The sequence below is a fragment of the Haemaphysalis longicornis genome, unplaced genomic scaffold (genome assembly GCF_048455015.1).
Source record: "Haemaphysalis longicornis isolate Haplotype H1 unplaced genomic scaffold, Haemaphysalis longicornis Haplotype H1 scaffold_1, whole genome shotgun sequence".
NCBI lineage: Eukaryota > Metazoa > Arthropoda > Arachnida > Ixodida > Ixodidae > Haemaphysalis > Haemaphysalis longicornis.
The window spans coordinates 224,338,441-224,360,184 of record NW_027526203.1 but is presented as its reverse complement, the minus strand read 5'-3'; the positions used below and the strand labels follow the sequence as shown (position 1 = coordinate 224,360,184).

The window sequence follows — 21,744 nt, the reverse complement described above, 5'->3', positions numbered from 1 at the left end:
ACTCTCACTGCATTTACGCAACTTTATTCAGTAGAAAAATCAATTAGAAAATGCTGTCCTTGTCTCTGCATCCTCCTTGCTGATTTCCCATGACGTTTCGTATGACGGCAAAACAAGATGGCTTGGCTTGACTGCGCTACTGCACCGTTCGCCAACCCTCCAATAGAATCAGTCGCCCAAGTGTTTTGTCGGCCGGCCACCGGTGGGTTGTCGCAATTGGTCCGCTCAGTTCAAACTAAGCCACGGCACGTTTTTGCCAGGAGAAATTTGCTTAGTTTGTTAGTTTGTAGACTGTATCAAGCTCTAAATACAAGTAATTCCACAAAAGCACACATGCGATGCTTCGCTGACTGGTACGCTAGTAGAAAAATCTAAGGCCAAGTGAAGGCAGGAGAAGAGTCAGCGAAGTTAATATAGGTACTAATGAATTAAAATAAACCAAAACTTTTATCGTACAGCGTAAAACCAGGGTGCAGGAAGTAGTTTTTGCGCTGTGTGAACTAGCACAGCGGCCAGCAGCATGACCACACATCTGCGAACGCTTTTCAGTCTAAGGACTGGAGTCACTAGACACGAGATATTGTAGGAATCTGGGGGACGCTTATTGCACGAGTGTTATACAAGAAATAGTCATCAAAGCTGCTTGAAAGGCTAAAACTAAATAAAAATGTAAACTGGCTATACACTATATACTTTATATTTTCACCCCTGGCATCGTTGGCGTATGGCTGAGTGGTCTGGAGCACTAGGTATATTGTTTTGCAAGTCACAAGTTTGACTCCCCAATAGTGCAAGTATTTTATTATTTTTTTATGTTGGTTTATTTGTTTTTTGGGCATTATTTTCTACACTGAATTCACCATTTTTGGGCTGTAATGTTCAATGCTCCACGAGAGTTCGCAGAACGCATGCAGACTGACACTGACGCGCTAGCGAGTTCTCACTGGCATGGTGTTGCCATAAGCACCGACTGCTTGTGGGCACAGCCCTGAATCAGCCGACCCTTGGCCTGGCACGAACACGCCTCTTATGATACAGGCACGAGCCAGGCAAGCTCCAAAGATAGGGGAAAAGTGTATTGCATGAGAGCGTCGGCAATGACGCGAAGGGCGTTCACCCGTTGCGTACGCCTCGGCTAGTGATTGTTACAATTCCAAGCCATGCTGGTTGGCTTATCTGACGCATTTTACAGCCGACAACATGGCAGAAGCACGGTATGCCGATTACTGAGATATCGAGAATGCCCATCCAACGATAACGTAAAATGCCAAGCATTTTGTTTCACAGAACCGAAACCGAAGCTGGTATGAATTCCAAGTTTGGACATCGTCTAATCACTTAGCACCTTGTATTGATGTCACTGCTGTTAGTTGGTGCAACTGCCACAAGCCGCATATGGTAGTTTTTCTTCTTTCAGGCTTTATAAAATAAATACCGCATTTAATCCGGATAAACGATGAAAAGTGTGTTTATTTGAGCCAGTCTACCCGGTGCAAGCAAAAACAGGAGCTTGACAAATTCCCTTCAGTGTCCCTTTAAGAACTGCACATGTTGCACTCATAAAGGGGCCACGCAGATAAAATACAAGTTTGTTTTATTCGCAAGATTTAGTGTTTTATAGGGCCCTAAGAGCTTGTTCGACAGCAAACTATGCTTTATTCACTGAGAAATTAAATATTTTATGTCAAAATTTCAATTCTCCCACTAAATCATGTGTTTTTGTGACGTCGACGATGATGTATTAAGAGCAGGACCTTAAAACTAAATATAGCCTGCTGGCCAGGGCTGCTACCATCCCACAGGCGCCCAATTGATTATCCTGTTTACGGCGCACTTTCATAGATGGCGCTCCAATACTGCTGAAGTTCCAGTGTTCACATTTTGCTTCTGCCTGGACTTCTACACCTGCCTTATGTTTACTGCGGTTCATACTAATCGTTTCCTAAAACTTAAGCTATGACTCAACAAACACGGTCACGTAAGTGACCGTGCCGTTAGTGTCAGTTGGTCAATGTAGTTGCAGACAAATCTAGCGCGTCCGATGGCTGTGTTAGGGGTGTCAGTCGGCAAAGTGCCGCACTAACTGCTGCAGTATTTGCGTGTTCGTTGGTAACTTTAATTGCTCACCCCACAATTCTTACTTCTATAAAAATAATGTGCCCTACATTTAAGCGCAAATAGCTCGTTCGGCAAGCTTATAAGCCCTGCCTAATTTGCATTTGCTTTCGCCTGCCTCAGCCAATCGCACAGCAAGGCTTATGAGATCACAGGATCTGTTGCAGGAAATGAGCTAGTGGGTCGCACAGCAAGGCTTATGAGATCACAGGATCTGTTGCAGGAAATGAGCTAGTGGGTCGCATGGTCATTCTCTTTTTTCCTAATTATGCAGTTTATTTAAGCGGAGTGTACGTTAAAAGTGGTGTCAGTATGATTCTAGCGAGGCAATCTTTTGAATGAAGCAAACTTGTGCTTCCTCTGCATAGCCCCTTTAAAGAACTACAGTGCAGCATGATAGACGAAAGTGCAGCATGATAGACGAGCAGGAGTAGATGTAGATGCGCCATCCGCACTCATAGAAGACAATTCAGAAGAGTGCCCCGTCCCGCTCTGGTGCATGGCACCGCATCAATCACAAGTGACCTTACACGGCGGCCTAGCCATCGACCTGCTGGGTACACACTCCCAGAGGAACAACGACATTGGGATCGCAGTGCAACTCGGAGGACTCTGCAACGGATGGAAACTGTCCACTCCTCCGACTGATCACTCACAATTTTGGCATCACAACACCAACTTCAGCTTTTCTGCAACCCAAGCTCCTTAACGCTCTCACGATAAAAGAACCTCAAAACAAAACAAGCTCACTGCAGCAAAGGAGAGCAGGGAAAGCATCTATTGATTGTCTGGTGACTAAATCCACTTCAAAAGAAGTGTGCCAACCACAATACAAGCCAACACTGCTGTAACACTGTTGTCACTTGCAGATACTTAGGGGCTAGGGTTGTTGTAGGATGTGTGCACAAGGCAAGAAAGCAGAAGCATCGGTCAACTGCCCCAGGAAAATGACAGCTCGAGCCCCCTGCATATTTCAACACTCACTCCTACCCGCTTCCTGGAAGCAGGCAGGCATGTAATCGTCAACACTTATGCTTGTCCACTTCCTAAAGCAGATACCATCCAGGTGGCTCCTGGTACCTAACACTGTGCAATAAAGATGGTGATGTTCGCTGAACAAACCAACCAACCTCAGTTTTGTTGTCCTTGAGTTCATTGTAGGCAAACTGCACCATGCTTTCACAGACGATGCACACCGCGTCTGAAGACCTTTTGGGAAAAACTGCCGGGGACGGCGGCACAGACTTGCTTCCTGAAATGATGAAGAATGTGGTTGTCAATACTGTGGGTTCAACTCGAAGAAAGCGACAGGGAATGCTCACTGCCACTTCGCAAGAACAAGCTTGACTATTGTTGTAGCTGCAACAAGCCGACAACAACCTGCAAAATTGTGCTGACTCGGCTTGAGGGCCAATCTAATTGGAAGTGTGCCATGTAACCAGATGTCTACAAGTTCCATGTCGTAAAGAAAAGGCAAACAAAATATGCGGCACTTCTCTCGACTGCACCCTCTATGTGGCTGCTAACTAGTATAAGGCAAAAAATCAACTAATAGTCCCGCAATTTCATGCAACTCAATTATAAATTAACACTTTACAAATAATTCATTCAAACAAACATGAATCCAAAGGTTTTTTTTTTTTCAATCCACTACTACTTCATTTCGCTTTGTCATTGTTGCTTCTCCTGTACTTGCAAGTTATATTACCGGGCATAAACATATTAATTAAAGCAAAATCCAAACAAGAACGCGGCCAGAAAATGGCTCAGGTTTAACACGTCTAAACCTAGTTATCACGAGTGAAAGCAACAAGTATGCATATTGTTTCGTAAAAGTTTGCCTTTGTTTGAGATTTTGCAGCCTGCTGTCTACCTATATCTACTGGATGATTGGATTCTTCCTTTCACTTGTGCTGAAGAGAACGCACAGGCAGCTGAGCCGGCGCGCCATCGATTGCGAGGAACCAAGCATCAGCAAAGCAGCCGGCAAAGAAGCACTTTCGTGTGCGTGCATTGTGTGTTTCTTTAGTCTTTCTTCTCGTAAACTCAGTCAGCGCAGTGTTTTTGTATATCGGCCGATAAACCCTCTCCTAGCCATGTGGTTCGCTTGCATTGAAGCGCACACAAAGACAGCCCAGCCGCCGCTCGGTGTTAAGGCACAGGCAAAGCAGCTGCTTCACCCTTGCCTATTCACATGCTGCTACGAAGGTGAAGCTCTGAGCAAGCAAAGCAATAAGAAAGAAAGGGGCAGCTTGAGCGCCGGCAGCTGAAGGTCATTACAACGCTATGTAGCGTAGTAGAGCTATTGCTCTAAAAATGCTTTGAGCAAAATGCTTTGAGTAAATAGTGCCATACATGCATAATTGACACACTAGTAGGTTAAAACGAAAAGTTGGGCAAGTTGGTACAGGTTCACCATTCATTCTAAAAGTGCAAAAAAGAGCAGGACAAATGGGGGCCGAGGGAAACACATTGAAACAAGGCAAAAAACTGTTTTCCACTTCAGATATGACGTCACGTTGGTTTCGAAGTCACAAATCAGGATGAGATCACGAACTTGTGAAACCATTGGTGGGGCCTACCACTCGACATATGCACTGGGCATATTAACACAGCAGCAACATTAAAAAAAAAAAAAAGAAAAATGGTATGTAGGCAGCAGCCAAGCACCACTTAGTACACTGGTTTGGCTATAAAACTAAAGGCCACGCAATGAACTTTTTTTAACACACCCAGATTTCCCAGTACCTGCTATACACACATGCGTACATGCACAGACACATTTTTAACCTTCAATTTGAGGCCAAGGGCTTCACAGGCAACTGTGCTCTCCACCACTTTCTTGGGTATTTATCTTAATGTAGGTAACTTGTATCTCCCACCAGAGGGCGGCAGCTAGTGCTACTCCACTAACTTGGGGTGGAGGATACCTTTTTTCCTCGGGCCATGACTTGACGGGACATACTGCTCTTAAAATGATTTCTTTTAATTTTTAAGTAAACTCTGTGAAACTTGTTGGCCTTCCTGCTTTCTCCTCATTGATCTCAAATATGCCATTATTTTCTTAATCAGCCAATTAGTTCCAAAATAATTAGAGATAATTAGTAATTTTTGGAGGAACAATAGACAAAACAATGCTAGTCATAAAACTGTAATCATTATATTTTCCAATACTATGAGCCCTGGTGATTGCAATAAGAGAAGGGGTTTTTTGATGCACTGCTTGGAACTAATTTTACAGCTCATTAAACTTTGTTGGCACCAGTGGCAAGGAACTATTTCGAATGCCCATTTCAAACACCAAAGTTTAACAAGCTGTAAAATTAGTTCCAAGCGGTGCATCAAAAAACCACTCCTCTCACTGCATTCACCAGGGTTCATAGTATTGGAAAATACAAAAATTATATTTTTGACCACAGTTGAACCCCTTTATAAGAGACACGTACCGCGGAGCAGTTTCTGTCTCTTATATGAGATGTCTCTTATAAGCAGGGAACCATGTTTTCACTTACTAATCGGACCCTAGTTCAATGTGGGCACCGTATGACTAAAATAAGCTCAAAAGAACGCTACAGCATGTTGCAAAAGATTCATTCTAATTTATGTTTGCCCCCGGAATTTATGAAACAGTTCTGAATCTTTGTTTGCTTCATGACTGTATTTACACTGTTTTTTACAACCGATTCTACAAGCTTTTCTTCCTTTCACTGTTTGTGGAAGATGAATCGTAGATGTTGATTTCACAAGCCTGATGAATAGCCAGAGCGCACAGCTTCTTCCGCTGTGTGCTCGGGCTATTCGTTACGCTTGCAGGACTCAACATCTGCAATGCTTCTTGACTGGGAGCTACGCGAGTGGGAGAGCCCGCATGTGCGGTCGCGCTCCAATGGATGGCAGTAAGCTTCAACGACTTCTGTAAGTTGCATTTCCATTGGCAGGGCTTCTCATCGTCATTTCATAGCTGCCTGAACCACTGTGTGTTTGCTGAAGTTATAATAAATAGCGACTGCAGGTGTCTGTTGTCCACCTGTGTTTCCACAATGGAAGCAACTGCAATTAGTGACTGGTGGCACTGCGTCTGAAGTTAAAATGTCTGTTACAAGCGAGACTGTTGATTAAAGTTCAAGGATGACTTGTCCCTTATTACCAACTCTCTTCTACATCCGATGTCTGTTATAAAAGAGGTCAATTTAATGGGAAAGATAGGGCAGCCAACCATGTGGGTGAATAGTGTCTCTTATATCCATTTGTCTCTTATAACGAGGTTCAACTGTAATACTGTTTTGTCTATTGTTCCTCCAAAAATTACTCCAAAACCACTTCAGGGACTGGAGCACACAAGGTGGCTGAGCGAGACAAGAGGGTTCCGCCGGGGTGCCGGGCCACAAGAACACAGCCCCACCTTGTGGACAGATGCCCAGCTCCTGGCAGGCCTCCTCTGGAGTCAGTCCCTGAGTGATGATAACCACCAGCTGGTCGAAGTACGTGTTGACCGTGCTGACACAGCGCTGCTGCAGCGAGTTAGGCAGCAGGGTGCACACTTTGTCCAGGGCCGCCTTGATCTCCTCCTAGAGGTGGGAGTCACACTTGCAGTCGTCACACACAAGAAGGGGGGGGGCTACTTTTTGCTGCTTCTTTAGGTTTATTTGTCAATCTAAGTTGTGTGTGGTGGGCAAAGGAACGTAGCAAGATAGCATGAATTCCTTACAGTACTGCCCATGTGGTCAACTTAACAAGGCAGTGCGCTTGCATGCGCGCACACACACACGCAAAAAAAGAATCTTGTAAGACTCACTGAACCAACCGAGACTTGGCAGAAATGGCTCACAAAATCAGTGCCCTTCGTCGTGACATCAGTTTACAAAGGCACCAGACCCCAAATGCAACACAGCCTTACCCTAGATATGGGCAGTGATCAGTATGCAAGTGATAAACAGCCATTTTATGGACTCAAATGAATCTTGCAGACAGGCGAAATGGGAGAAAAATAATAAGAGGAAGTAAAGAATGTGATGTTGCTTCGTGCTCACTTCAGTTTTCTGGTCCTTGAGCTCATTGTAGATCATCTTGACCACAATTTCGCAGAGAGCACACTGTTCGTCCGATACCTTTTCGGGTACCTTCGATTCCACAGGTTTTCTCAATGCTGCAGTAAGGCACCAGACATGCAAAGAGACAAGGGAGAAAAAATTGCACAAAGTACTAAACCCTGCACTTGGGCTATCAGTTCCAATGTTGTTCTTTTCCATCGCTTTAACACGGCACAAAATTTTCACGCAACGCTCAGAATGCAAAGGTAGCGGGCTGTCACAGTGTCATATTCTGAAGGACTGAAAAAAAAAAATTCCTTAATGCGGCAAGTATTGAGAAGCTGGGGATAGCTTTAGCAGAAGTACACCTTAAATGCAAGCAGACTGAACAAACAGGCGCCAATAGACACGAGCAATTCCCACAGAGCAACCTGGTGGACACCGAAAAGGGGTATTTTTCTGCAGCGACACCTGACACTAGGCTCTTTTCGCACCCCTGAGGTAATAACTACACGGACTGCAAGCACAAATGAACACAAAGCACAAGCCCCGGCAACACAGGGTGGGGATGAGCGCTAGTACGAGGTGCCATCCCCCTGAATACTGATGCCCGGTCGAAGCCCCTTCTTTCCTCGAAGCGTCCGAAACGCAAGAAGGGCGGCAGGTGAGTGGCACCCACCGGAGGAGGGGCACAGGCCCAGCTCTTGGCAGACTTGCTCAGGAGTGAAGCCCTGAATGATGAGGTTCACCAGCATGTCGTAGTAGGTGTTGACCGTGTCGACGCACTTCTGCTTCAGCGAGTCGGGCAGCAGGCTGCACACCTTGTCCAGGGCCTGCTTCACCTCTTCCTGAAAGTGGGTGGGCAGGAGCGACCCCGCGGGACGTCAGCGCTTAGCGGGTATAGAAAGCGATCGGCAAGGACACATGGCAGACACGTGTGCCAATCGATTTCTGCCATCAACTTTTCATACTATTCAAACAATGAAGAAAGTAAAAAACAATGCGTGCAAATCAAACAACCTTTGGCGCACAACTTATCGAAGCCTGCTAGCAGATTTAAATTTGAGATTAGTTTTGCACTTTCATATTGTTCCGCACAGAAAAAGTTAACATAAGGCTAAACAGAAAAGAAGGTAAAATGTGCTGCCGTTATTTTGGAAATGCAGATGCAGTCACGTCAAACTATAAAAGCCCCAACTGCAAACAAACAAAAAAAAAGATTTTTAAGTTAGGACTGTGCACGCCAAAGAAACACCTGGGCTATGGGGCATGCTGCAGTTTAGGGCTAGAGATAAATTTGCACTACCTTGGGATCCTTAATGTGCCCCAAAACCTCATGCACACAGGCTTTTTCTTTCCCTTTCCTCCATCAGAAATCAAGCTCACATCCCTGAACTTGGCACAACAATGCCTCTGATTACATATACCGTATTTTCACAATTGTAACCCGCCCCCGATTGTAACATGCAGGTAAATTTACTTCAGAAAATTAGAAAAAATAATTTTACGCCGTTTCTACACTGCAGATGTAAAAGTCATGACACCACGTACCTGCAAAAGGCATTTTATTTGATGCACACAACTGTGGCAGCAAAAATTCTTTGTGTTTCCTAAAATTGCTTATCCAGCTCTTGCTGGCATTAAAACTAAAGCAGGCAACATTGAAAGCCGCCTTTGGTTTTATACCCGACTGGAACGCTCACGCAAATTTTAAGGCTACTTTTCCAGAAAAAAGTGCGTGTTAGAATTGTGCAAATCCATGCCTACTGCAAAAGAGGATTAAATCATTTTCATGGAATATTAACAAGGCTCCACTTGTAACAAACTTGCATTTTTTAGTAAACAAATGCTGTGTGACCATAACATTGTTACAAGTGGATTCAGCTGTAATCCTCCTCCTACATGCCACACCTGTGCTTCCAGAGTGAAAAGAAAAAAAAAATTACACTAAAACCTCTCAAGCATATCGAGCAAAAAAAAACATCAGGCACGGATACTGTATCACATTCAAACCAGCTTTACAATGGGTTGTTTGAGTATTATTGTGCAAAAAAAGGAAACATGGACATAAGAAAGGACAGACACACATTGGGCTGAGTGTGTCCACCCTCTTTTACATTCATGTTCCTTTTCTGCACAATCATACTCAAGTAATGTATTACCAACATGCCCACAACGTTACTGTTACAATGGAACTTTTTCAAAATAAATTCCTTGGATGAACAACTAGTCAGACAATCGTAATTTGCTTTCACATATTTTGTAGTAAAGAAGGGTCGTAAACTCGCCGTGAGTTCTGCATTAAGATTCCTAAAGCCCCTTTTATGAGGCCGGCAAACTAATACAGTGGCTAGTGGGGCATACGATTGCTATAGCTACAGAGGCACCAAAAGAGCATTCGATGAAACCTACCTCAGTTTTGTGGTCTTTGAGCTCGTCATACACAAACTTAACGATGACTTGGCACAGGTCACACTCATCATCTGACACTTTCTTGGGCGGAACGCTTGGGGCTGATACATTTGCTGAAATGGTGAAAGTGGAAAGAGGGCCATGTGAGCTCATTTCGAACGGAGCCTACTGTAGCAAAAAACAAAAAAACAAAAAAAAACCCACTGCAGCAAAGATATGCAAACATTCAGTTTATTTTATAATTGCAAATCAATATAAATAACAAAATGTGACTGCAACTTTAACTAAATAAAAAAAAGTACATTAGCAGCTTTATGTACACCTACGGCGCTTCCATGTGTGACTAAATGAATTTCTTCTAATCCTCACAAATACCGTTTTCAAGCAAGGCAATTTAATGAGAGGGGGCAGGACTATTTTTACACACTTGTGCTTTCATGTACTATACCTGTGCTAGTAACAGGTTACAAAAAGTTGTAGAAGCACAGAGACAACACGGGCAAAGCCACACGGGAAGTGAATTGGCACACACTGTCATAGGGAAACTTCCCCTTTTCACTTCATGAATGCACAGAGGCTCCTTGACTTACTACAGTTCCTCTTGCCACTAAAACAAAACAAAACAAAACAAAAAGTTCCACTAGACGTCCTGATGGTGGCTAGCAGAAAGCACTATCAACAGATGGCAAATTTTGTGTTGGCTCCTCCTTCAGACCCCCGCTGGCAGCAGACCTTTTTCAGTCCCTGACTGTTTCCTGCAAACAGCTTACCACTACAGCGGGCCCCGAACACTGCTTGCGATTAACACACCTCTAGAAGTGCGGCACAACACCAATAATAAATAAAGCTAAGGGCGCAGCTCTGCACTGCTCTCTAATTCATTGTGCCTACTTCTACTAAGTGGGGGCTGCTAAATTAAAATGCGAAACTTTGAACTACGTTCTCAAATTTGATAAAACTTGCAGTGTTGATTTACTTCAGTTTACATCTGCCCCTAAAAAAAACTAGTTTTCAAATTTCACCCACACCACCAGTGGTATGCAAGCTTTATGCATGGTTGACTTTCCAGCACAGCTCGGCTGTCCTTCAAAAGGGCCAAGCCATGACTCATAGCCAGCAAGATGTACATGCCTTGTGGCAAAGCCAAACCCTACTGCGCCAGTAATTTGTTGTTTCTTATTTTCAAACCTCTGAAATATAACAGTGTGCTGTAACTCAAGCAGCACACCATTTACAATGTAGTCGATATTCACACACCTCTGCAATGTATTTGCCTCAGGGCAAGTTTGATGGAAGGTAGTTCGAATACAGAAATTCAATGCCTGAGCAATTTACTAGTGCCAGTGAGACCTCTCCTGTCCAGCTGCTTGGATAACTATGCAGACTTGGTCCAAACTAGACCTCACTGCACTTAGAGAAATCATGAATACGAAATTCTGTACAGCTGCTCTTAAAGAACATTTTCTCCCACAGTGACTGCCTGTTCAGAACTGCCTGTTAATCCTTCCCAGTTTACGACTGGTGAACTGTGTACACAAAGTTAAACAGGGGTCATACGGCACAACCACCTTGTAACGGTGAAACCCCAGAGCCCCTGAATTCATCCAAAAGAGTGCACGCTAGTAATCACGGTCAGTCCCGCTAGCAAGTGCACAGAACAGCAAGGCCAAAACACTGGATAAAGGAGGCTCCTTGCATGTGCGATGAGAAGACGAAAGAGACATTTAGAGGAGGCCTAGCAGCCACTCACTGGAGGCACAGAATCCGAGCTCCTGGCAGATCTGCTCGGGGGTGAACTCTTGGAGAACGAGGGAGATCAGCGTGTCCACATAGGTGTTGAGGGTGCTGATGCACTTGCCCCTATACTTGCTTGGGCACAGCTGGCAGAGTTTGTCAACCAGCTGCTTCAGCTCCTCCTGCAGTAGGGAACAATGCAGGCCTTCATAAAAACGTGCACCAAAGTAGCGCAGAACTGCCTCCTTCGCACAAGCCTGCGCTATGTGCAGCGTCCCCACTGAAATGCCCGCTACCCGCTGTGCAGTCGGTACACGCGCTACTCTGGACTCTGTCCCATGCAACATGAAGGGACGACCTAGAGGCAACAGTGTGAGCAAACACCACCACAGCTAAATGAAAGGTCCGTCTCCTGGTGAACTCCAAACAATCTACCCTGCTCAATCCTGCGAACACAGCAGGCGCAAAGTGTGCAGCATGGTCAGCAAGCTGAGAAAGCCCGCTCCTCTACAGATGAAAGCCCTGCAGCTGAAATTCCCACTGCCCGCATTGGCTGTTTCCCCGTTGAGAAAGCTTGTTCAAATTTCTCTCCATATTCAAACTGTACCAAGCAAACGAAAAATTCCCTAGTCCCGTCACTCTCGAGTGGATGTTTCTTTGCTCCTATGCCATATAAACCTGTATAAGGGGAACCAGTTGGGACACAAAATTACAAACCTCAGTCTCCTTCTTCTTGAGCTCATCGTAGAAGAACTGCACGGTCATTTTGCAGTAGTCACAGTCCGGAGAGTCCTGCTTGACCCCAACCTTTTTCGGAGGTGGTGCTGCTGGGAAAAATTCCACAGGAAATTCAGCCCACTTCAAAACAGAAACAGGTCATATCATCCACTAGAAGCCAGCAAAAGTACTAACTAACTGCACTGTCTGTCTGCCAGCTGCAGCCGAACAATGCCGGTTGTGTTCCTTTGCCAGGACTAGCAGTCGTAGAGAGTTGCAGCATCACTAAACAGGCTATCACAGAGAGGCCTCCCACAAGTGATCACCTCAGAACACACAAAGCATATCTCCATCCACTGCCCTAACGAGCCCTTAACTCATTCGTTACCATGCCTATTCAAAATCGTTCACTTTGAGCGATACTTTGGGAGCCCCTTTTCATAGCATTCTGACCCACCGTGGTGGCTCAGTGGTTAAGGCATTGCGCTGCTGAGCATGAGGTCGCGGGTTTGATTCCTGGCCGCAGCGGCCGCTTTTCTGATGGGGGCGAAAAGCAAAAATGCCCGTGTGTGTGTGAGCTTTCAGCGCACGTTAAAGATCCCCCAGGTGGTCGAAATTAATCCAAAGCCCTCCACTACGGCGCGCCTCATCGTCTGCGTTGCGTCGGCGTGTTAAAACCTACAATCAATCAATTTTCATAGCATTCTAGGCGCTTCTGGAACATGTAAAGCTATCTGGAGTTAGCTTAGAAAATGCCCTTTCAAAATCAGTCGTTTTCATTTTTGCAACAAAAACGTGATTTTTGACACGCATTTGCGTCACCTGGGTGTGGAAAAGGGGCGTGGTATTCGTGCATCACTGCTACTAAAAAAAAAAGCGTGCCGCTTGTAATTACTCTGCATCAGCTGGTTTTCATTATCACGGCACGAATGGTGAATCAGAAGACGATTTTCAATCGTCAGGTTTGCACTCTGACAGTAATAATCCCTGAAATCGGCTGAAAATATCAAGCAGTGCCTGTTTGCAAAGTTACTTTGTGATTTTAGGCATTCTTATTGCCTTTGCTCACATTTTTCTTTGTTGTGTTGTAGTTCTACTTACCACAGGACCACTCAGAAACAGTTTACAACAGTTTCGGTTTCATTTCTGCATCGCGGAATTCTTATTTGGCGCTACTACGCAATTACCCAACTTCAAGTCTACCTGCCAAGGCGCCTTGACCGTCCGCTACCGATCCTCGAAAAAAGCATGCCGCTCCTGATTTCACCCCACCCTAACGCGATTTCTGCAATAAGAACTTCCGATGCGAGTCAAAAGATAACACCCAGTTGCCAGATATCAGTTCCGATGAAGAGAGTGCTTCAAACCGGCCTTACACACCGCCAGCTGTTCGCCTGCCAGTTTCGTTTCCATACGAGGGTATCTCTGGAGGTGTAGTATGGCTCTTTAGTTGAACTGTCTATTTGGACGGAGCCTCCAATAAGTTTTGTACTGTTTCATTTCAAAAATGTTAGGAGGCGCTGCAATGGAGGAGGCTCGTAGTGCTGCTTTTTTTTTTATTGCACAACAGCTACTCTGCCAAACTTTGCAGGGCACGATTCTATCCCTGCACCTCATCCCTGCAAGCAAGGCTACAATAACGAATCACAAGATCATAATAAACTGCAAGTTTATGTTTTGAGAGATAACCGACAGTGACCGTCAACAAGCATCAACCATGGAGTTTCATTTTAAACTCCATGCTTGCTTTTCCGCATTGCATGCTTGTCCCAAATACTGTGCTGGCCGTAAATGCAAATTCAATCATTGCCAAGATGGTTTTACGTCATGTGGGAACAAATTGGTGCTTCTGATAATGTTAAATCGCCAGATTTCTTCCAGGAAATCAACCTAAATTGCACATTTTGGAATGGAGGTTGGGCTTCACTGCATGGCACAGGCACCATGCGTGCTAAAATTTTTTTTTTTACAGTATCTGATAAACTGTTCCGCGCAAGCCAACATTTTTTTCTAGGACGTGGTTTTGAAATGTCTCCCTACAAAATGCATATTCTAAATTTTTTCTACTATCTGTAGCTTATTATATACACAATCCTTTTTTAGCATTTTTTTTTGACAACTTGACAAAAATTTTGATTGATTTTTTTTCGCAACGATGATATACGAAAATTTAAAAAATGTGTTATTAGAAAGGGCATTAAATAATCTGCATTTTGTGTTCCTGTAATTAGTGCCTAGCCAATTTTTTAGCAGAAAAAAAATGTTTTCTTGGACCACTAAAAATCGGTAAATTTTCCCGCGGTAACAAAAGAGTTAATTTTGTGTGCCTCCATGCGGGGTACAAAGAAATGGTGGCTCGAGAAAATAAGACCACCAGATAGGTATGTGAGGGATACTGTAGCTGACATCAGTCGTAATACAGATAAACATAGCTAGCTGTCACAATGTGTCAGAGACAGCGCTCACAATCATGTGACCCTTCTGCCAACCCAACAATGTTAACGCTTACAGCTAAGAGAGTTTGCCAAGTGGCAAGCCAAATATTCCCCAACAAAAGAAGAAGAAAAAAAATGAAGTATCTGGCTGAATGCCATGCAAGACAGCAGCCAAGTTTAGGGGCAATTGGTTTGAAGAAACCGGCAGGCTTTCTAAGGTGCAAAAATACGACAGCATATTAAAAGGACCTTGCACTTTGTTGTCTTTTAAATACCGCCACCCATGTGGCCCGCTGAGTCTATGGCCTTGTCTTCTGCAGCAGAACACTTTCGCCACTCGCTATCCCTTCAGGAAATGGCTCGGTGATGTGCTTATGAAATGCTTCAAAATGTGATGGTGGACGCCACGTCACGTCTTCAAGTAATGACCACAAGTTCTCTCCCATGTCCGTACTCTACGCATGTGAACTCCACTTGGAACATCCTGCCTGCCAATAATCATTTCCGTTTGGTCCTCTGCAGGCACTCACGTGAGCAGAGGGTGATTTCGTGGCAAATAACTGCAGGAGCAACATCGTGGGCCAGGAACTTGAGGATCACGTCGGCGTTAGTGTCCACGAAGTAGCGGCACTTCTTTTCCGTCTCCGCTGGAAACAGCTCGCAAATTTGGTCAAGGACAAACTTCACATCGTCCTGCAAGAAAGGTGAAGCTGTCAGCTTGAAAACAAAAAAAAAAATGGCATGGCAACATTCTTAGCACAAAATTCTAAGCTCTAAAGAAAGGCTTGTCAACAAAAAGGAATAAAAATTACACTTTAGGGCAACTGCAACTTCACTAAATTAGAAGAAACTGAAACTTCAACAAAGACCTGCAAAGCTCAAAGTGATTTAGTTTGGCTAGAATTAGCAAACAAATATTTGAAAAAAGTTATTAAAAATACAACTTTTCAACTTTCATTAGCAAAATTTGTAAAATAAATTTTTTATCAATTTTTTTTTAGAAAGGAATGAATCTTACTTAATGGCTGCTGAATTTGGTATTAGGAAGAAGAGAAACTGCCTCCCTCAGATCCCATCTCCACCGACCTTTACTTTTTAAGCTGCAGGAATGGGCTGCAGTGCATACCACGAATATACCACAACAAAGCATTACCAAATACAGCCCTGAAATGGAGGCACTCACTAGTACAACATACTCCACTCTGCCTCGCAGTGTGCGTTCAGCTGACAGTGGCAACAGAGACATTGCTACAAAGTACCAAAAGTCCCACTCACCACTGTGGCATTTACTGGGATAATCTGCTCAAGAAGAGTGATGAATGCCTTGCAAATAGAGCACGTGTAGATGTCTTCCGCTGAAAAAAAAAACAGCAGGCCTTTAGTGCAGGCCAAACCACCTCAACGCTTCAGTGACATACTAAAAAGAAAGCAGTCACACACACGCAACAGTTGAAACTTGTCTAGTCCCAAGCCTCATGACAGCGCCTAAGTTACGCAGCTATCTCCACTAGAAAGCTATGCACTTAAACTACCAGTCTGCTCCAACTAGTGTGACACTGCCTGTGAGAGCATAGTTTTTCATGCCAGAGTAATTTACAAAATGGGCCCTCTGATCCAGCAGTTGCCCTAAAGGGGCCACCAGTGTAGCACTGCTGTACACTCGGCGACTGTAAAAGACCCTGCTGCCGTGGTGCAACCACATCAGACAGGTCATCACCCAAAAAGACATCGCACGTTTTGAAAAGTGCAGCTGTCCGGCGTGGCTCCTACAAGGTGCAGGGACTTTCTAGGCTCTCCTTCCAACTGCCATTACAACAAGAAAACACTTACAGTGGCACCCAAAAGCAACCTCTACCACTGCCAGCGTGAAATCACTTTGCGCAACCTCCGCATATTACATGCCGCTTTCATCCAAATACATTATTTATACTGCAGAAACGCACTGGGCTTTTTTGCTTGCCCACTGATGCAAGACAGAATTACAGAAAATTCTAAATAAAAAAATCTGCCTCAATAGTTTACAACCTTGCAGCAGTGCCCTTCCAAAGACCGACAGCAGTCTCTACAAACAAATAAGATATATGACATGAAAAAAACAAGAGCTGCAACACAACTTACGTGCAACATTGCGGTGGGCTGGGAAGGTCTTCACCATCGGAACAATAATGTCAGCTGGAAAAGTAGAAAAAATAGACATTTTGGCAGGCACTAATCATAAAATTTTTAAAATTTTGCACAGCATACCTAGAAATCGAATATTAAAAATTAAAAAATCCACTACAAATGTCAAAATGTTCGGAGCTCCACCAAGAAAAGCAGAAGGAAATAAAAAAAATGAAAATCTATGCAGAGAAGTCGTCCCACAATGGCACTGCAAGAAAGCGCTCTTACATCTGTTGCTTTCCAAGTACTTCTTAGGCAGAGCTGGGTAAACCTTGATGAGGGGAACAGATTTGGATGGCACCACATAGGCAGGTCCCTTGTTGGCAGCCTTCAAGTTCTTCAGGTGACCCTGGAACCGTAAGGAACAGGCATTAGGCATTGTAAATACATCAATAACCACAAAATCTCTATCACGACAGATAGGTCAGTGGCCAGAGGCTACTACTGCCCAACGGGTGCAACAAGACCACACACAACAACTGCAAAGGTGAAAAACATTCACACTTTTCCAGGTGCGTGTACAAGTTCCTGCGTTGTTATTTTTTTTAAGTGTGGTACGAATAACTGATGGTGCCTGCAAACCTCCTGCCCACGCACAGAAAAAGATTATAGAACAGTTTGTCGATATCAGTACATGTGGAGCACCCATATACCTTCAGTTCCCCTGTGCTACACCTCACATGCCTTTTATTAACCTGACCCTTGGCACGTGTTGCACTATGAAGTGAAGATCAAACTGGCAAGTAATTTGTCTTTTCTGTGTGTGCGCCTGTTTTCCTGCTGCCTCTGCGGCAACTTGCACTCAGCGAGGCTTAGTACCCAACCCCAGTATGCACCATGTGGCCCCTCAAAGGCATCGCTTATTGAAATTCTGCTGTGCATTGTTACTCACTTTCCAGGACGCTTCTCTTCAAGTGTGCAACAGGATTTGTTAGTTGCGCTACTCATCTGAACATTTAAACATCGTTTACCATGTGCTGACATTTTGACAGGCTATGTTTTATGCTACCCTAATTTTGCCTTTCGTTTTTCTTTTAGCTTTTGTTCTATTTCGCAACAAGTGCATTGTGGCCCTGATTTCCGTATTATATTGGTATAAGTTTGTCATTCCCATGTCTTGTACTCAGCTATGTACTATCGTGATAAAACGAAATACGAACAACGGAGCGCGTGGCTTTCCGTACATGCCGCACATCCTGGCGACAGCCCGTGTATGCACAGTGCAAACAAGTTACGAGAGTTTGTGTCCAACTTTGATATGGAAACACCGTTGTTCGGCGTGTGAGCGGTTTGGTTTGTCTTCCCACCGCGTTCAGCGCTCACTCACGCAAGCGTTATCTAACTTTCTTGCTGCGATGAGTGAAAATTACACACGCAGCTATATTCCTTTATTTTTTATTTCATGCTGAGTGCCCAACGGACGATGGAAACACGATGGTCTTTTCCATATCAAGGTTGGTCACGAACTCTCGTTACTTGTTCGCACCGCACATACGCGACCCGTCGCCAGGATGCGTGGCATGTACTGAAAGCCACGCGCTCCGTTGTTCGTATTTCAATTTATCATGATAGTACATACAAGTGTGAGTATAAATGTCTAGATAATGTATAGTATTGTCCGTTCAATAGTCAATTGAACTGTCTTTCTCCGCATTGTTATTTGGATGAATGTTCTTGTGCTGTGTTCACCCACTCCTGATTAAAGCCTGGCACTCAGGCTAGCAGTACATACATGCATACATACATACACTCCCAGGCATGCACACACACGCACACATAATCAAATAAATAAATAAATAAATAAATAAATAGAACAACTTTTGTGATACATGCACCGAAATTTCCAAACAGGCTTTTGATAAACAAGTTTAAAGCTCAAGTTTTTCATCAATTAAAAAAATGAATGTGGATTTCGTTCAGACAATATATAGCATAAACAGAATGTACAACATCTGATTTCCTCAAGGCAAAATATGCTATGGAAACCAGGCTTTAAATTCTGTAAATAGCATGTTGGTCACCTAAACTAGCCACAAATTTGGTCATTGCAATTTTAAATCCTTTGTAGCCAAAGAGGAGACAGTAGAATGGCGCCTGCTGCAGACGAACAGATACCCACATCTCAGCCTCCTCCACTCGATGTACCCTGCAGTCCATCCGTCAAATCAATTCCCACTATGCGGGCGAGAAAAAGCTACTCTTCCCCACGTCACATGGGCCTCTCCCGAAACTAAGACAGTGCCTGTGAATGACAATCTAACGACTGAACAGTGGGAAGCCGTGCTGTCCAGCTTGACCCTGGAAGATCAGCGCAGACTGGTCGAGAGGGCCCGGGCGACAGCCAAAGCTACAGGGGCTCTGGAATGAGAGCTCCTCTCACTTGGGAAGACGAAGATCTATTTTTTGCCACCAATAAAGTTTTTCCTCCACCTCTACAAAAGACTTAAAATTGCAATGACCAAATTTGTGGCTAGTTTAGTAGACTCTTCTAAACCGAGTCATTGCTAAAGTGAAGTTGGACATTTAGTTCTGATACAAATCCTGCTCACATGCATGCCCTGTGCACAGACACGTCTGTTCTTGAATAAGGATAAGAAAGAAAGAAAAAGGAGGAAAGCAAAAGAAAGAAAAAAAAAAACACATGGAGTCACCTTCTGCTGGAGTGCTCCTTGAAACACCTTGATGAAAAGCTTGTTCAGTGCTTTCTCCTCGGACTTCATGCCATTCCTAGACAAGCTCGAAGGACAGAGACCAAGTGTGGAGCAGAAGACATCAGGGTCCTGCAACATGCGTAGCCCATGAACACAAATGTCACTGAATACAATGATACCCCACAGCCATAAACCAAGCTTGTGCAAGGAAACGCATACTCACAAGGGCTTCGAGGAGGTAGGCATACACCATGTCAAAGTATTGCTGGACAAGACCCTGGCACTGCAACACAGAAGGGGGAAAAAAATGAACAGGAAACAAAAATGTTTGTTCCCAAAGTGCATGAATCAGCTTTGAAAAGTTTTTATGTTCACCAAGCCACTCCTACAGAGATGCCGCATGTGTGGGCAGTCTTTGCTTGGTGTCAATAAAGGGAAGGTGAAGAGGTTTTAGAATTAAAAGAAAAGTTGACTAGCAGCAAGTACACATTGAATAGTTCCCGTGTACGAAATATTTTCGCAATACATGCAATAGAAGCACCGCAATACGCAAACAAAAGTGGCCCGATGCCCCGCCCACCTTCTCGGCATGCAATGCCGGAAGACTGAAGAGCAGAGGCGAAAACCAGCCGGAAAACGTCATACCTAAACTCCCGGCCGGATCGGCCGCCTCTGCCATGCTCTTTTCGCCGTGTTTCCAGTAGAGGCTCGCCACAGGAAGAATGATACTTGTTGTTGTTGTTGTTGCAATAGCACTTATTTGTACAATTTTCGAGTTCAAAAAGTATGCACAAATGCCAAACTGATTGATTGTGGGGTTTAAAGTGCCGACGCAACGCAGGCGATGAGGCACGCCGTAGTGGAGGGCTCCGGATTAATTTTGACCACCTGGGGATCTTGAACGTGTGCCAAAATCTCATACACACGTTACCATGCCGTATTCCTAAGCAGGATAATACCACGCCGGAATGTTTTATAACATACGGAAGCAACAGCCGAAGTGGCTGTGCTTGATGACAGAGAATATACTACACTACGTTAGACACTTTGTAAAATGCTCCAATGTGTTTTTCCTTTTTTTTTTTGATGGGCTTAAAACAGTGTTATTAAAAAACCAAATTTTGGGCGAAACTAAAACAAGGTAGTGCCAATCCTGATAGAAGTTCTCTCCTGGCTAATAGGTAAACAGTATTCCTACGAAGTAAAAGAACCAAGACCACCACATTACTTATTTTGCAAGTATACATGCCACGAGAAGGTAATATTTACCTGGAATGAAAAAACACTGCTCCGAACCACCACCGTATACCATAATTTGTGAGTGACTGCGAAGGCGTAGTTCTTTGCCCAAGATTCCGTGTGCCTGCATATTATAACCTGGCAAGCCCTTGTTGCCGCTGAACCTCAACTGTGCTCAAGCGATAGTCGTTGATATATATAGCGATGAGACTAAAAAAAGTACGAGCGAAGAGTAAATACACGGCCTTTGTCCGACTAGCGCGGTAAATGCTTAAATCTAGAAATGCTGAAACAGGCCAAATCTTCATTATCACAAACGTTTGTTGATTGCTACCTAAAGTAACGTAACTACAACGTAACTGCCTTGTCCGACTGGTTTGTTAATTATAACGAGGTGGCCGTAATATTGTAGCAGAATGCGCAAGGCACACGCGAAAATCAAGCCCTACTAGAGTTGATAAAGCTGCACAGGCACCAGTATGCTACAATGTTTTCAGAATAAATGTAAGTCAAGCAGTAAGACGCCACTTATCGAAATGCAGCTGGCCATCGCGGAGGCGCCTTAGCTCCGCTGCCGAAATGGCGTGCGCACGTGTGTGGGTGTGTGTGTATGGGGATGAGTAAAGGTGGTGGGGTGGGCGACAATGAATAAAGGAAATTCGGAAGCAGAGTCCACTTGTTGGTTTATGCGTGTAACGGCAACATATGTCCCTTATATACGTTTACAGCGCATGAACGCTATATTTTCGCACAGTGCGCACATACGTGCTTTTCGCAGGTACACTGTTTATAAAATGCCGCTTAATCTTGGGCATAGATGGTTTCGTATATAGTAACAAACAGTTCAGGCAGTACCTAATATTAACATAAGGAATAAAAACCCCCTATGCTGGTTGCCCAGTTCAGAAATATTCTTACGGAACCCTCTAGCCAACTCCACAGTTACTGCTTTGGGGTTCTTGGTCGTGTAAAGCAAATTTAAGCCCCAAGATACTTGAACCAACAGCACGGGAAATTGGAAAATAAACTTGAAGTCATGCGCAAACATTAAACTGCAAGCTAAATTGCCGAAAAAGCAAGTGCCGCTGCCCTGCGATTGTTCCCAATGCTTCCGACAACCCGTGTGGCCGAAGGGTGTCCTCCTTTGACATCATGACGGACGCAACCAATCAGAAGCGTCAAAGACGAAGAGCGTGCGTCTTTCAAACGGGACCGCACGTTTTTCAAGATAAATGCCGGTTGGACTCG

General features: G+C 44.3%; 1 protein-coding gene across 1 annotated transcript in view; it reads right to left on the bottom strand.

The window, feature by feature from the left end:
- Sap-r (prosaposin) overlaps nt 1-21,744 on the bottom strand; it is a 91,999-nt gene that overhangs the window by 41,052 nt on the left and 29,203 nt on the right. The window contains exons 15-25 of the mRNA XM_077673658.1: nt 16,835-16,955; nt 16,562-16,615; nt 15,719-15,798; nt 14,974-15,136; nt 12,009-12,115; nt 11,308-11,473; nt 9,558-9,670; nt 7,825-7,993; nt 7,146-7,261; nt 6,518-6,683; nt 3,246-3,367 (exon numbers count right to left, since the gene is read on the bottom strand). Of these exons, the coding sequence (XP_077529784.1) occupies nt 3,246-3,367; nt 6,518-6,683; nt 7,146-7,261; nt 7,825-7,993; nt 9,558-9,670; nt 11,308-11,473; nt 12,009-12,115; nt 14,974-15,136; nt 15,719-15,798; nt 16,562-16,615; nt 16,835-16,955 (1,377 nt within the window). The remainder of the gene's footprint in view (nt 1-3,245; nt 3,368-6,517; nt 6,684-7,145; nt 7,262-7,824; nt 7,994-9,557; nt 9,671-11,307; nt 11,474-12,008; nt 12,116-14,973; nt 15,137-15,718; nt 15,799-16,561; nt 16,616-16,834; nt 16,956-21,744) is intronic.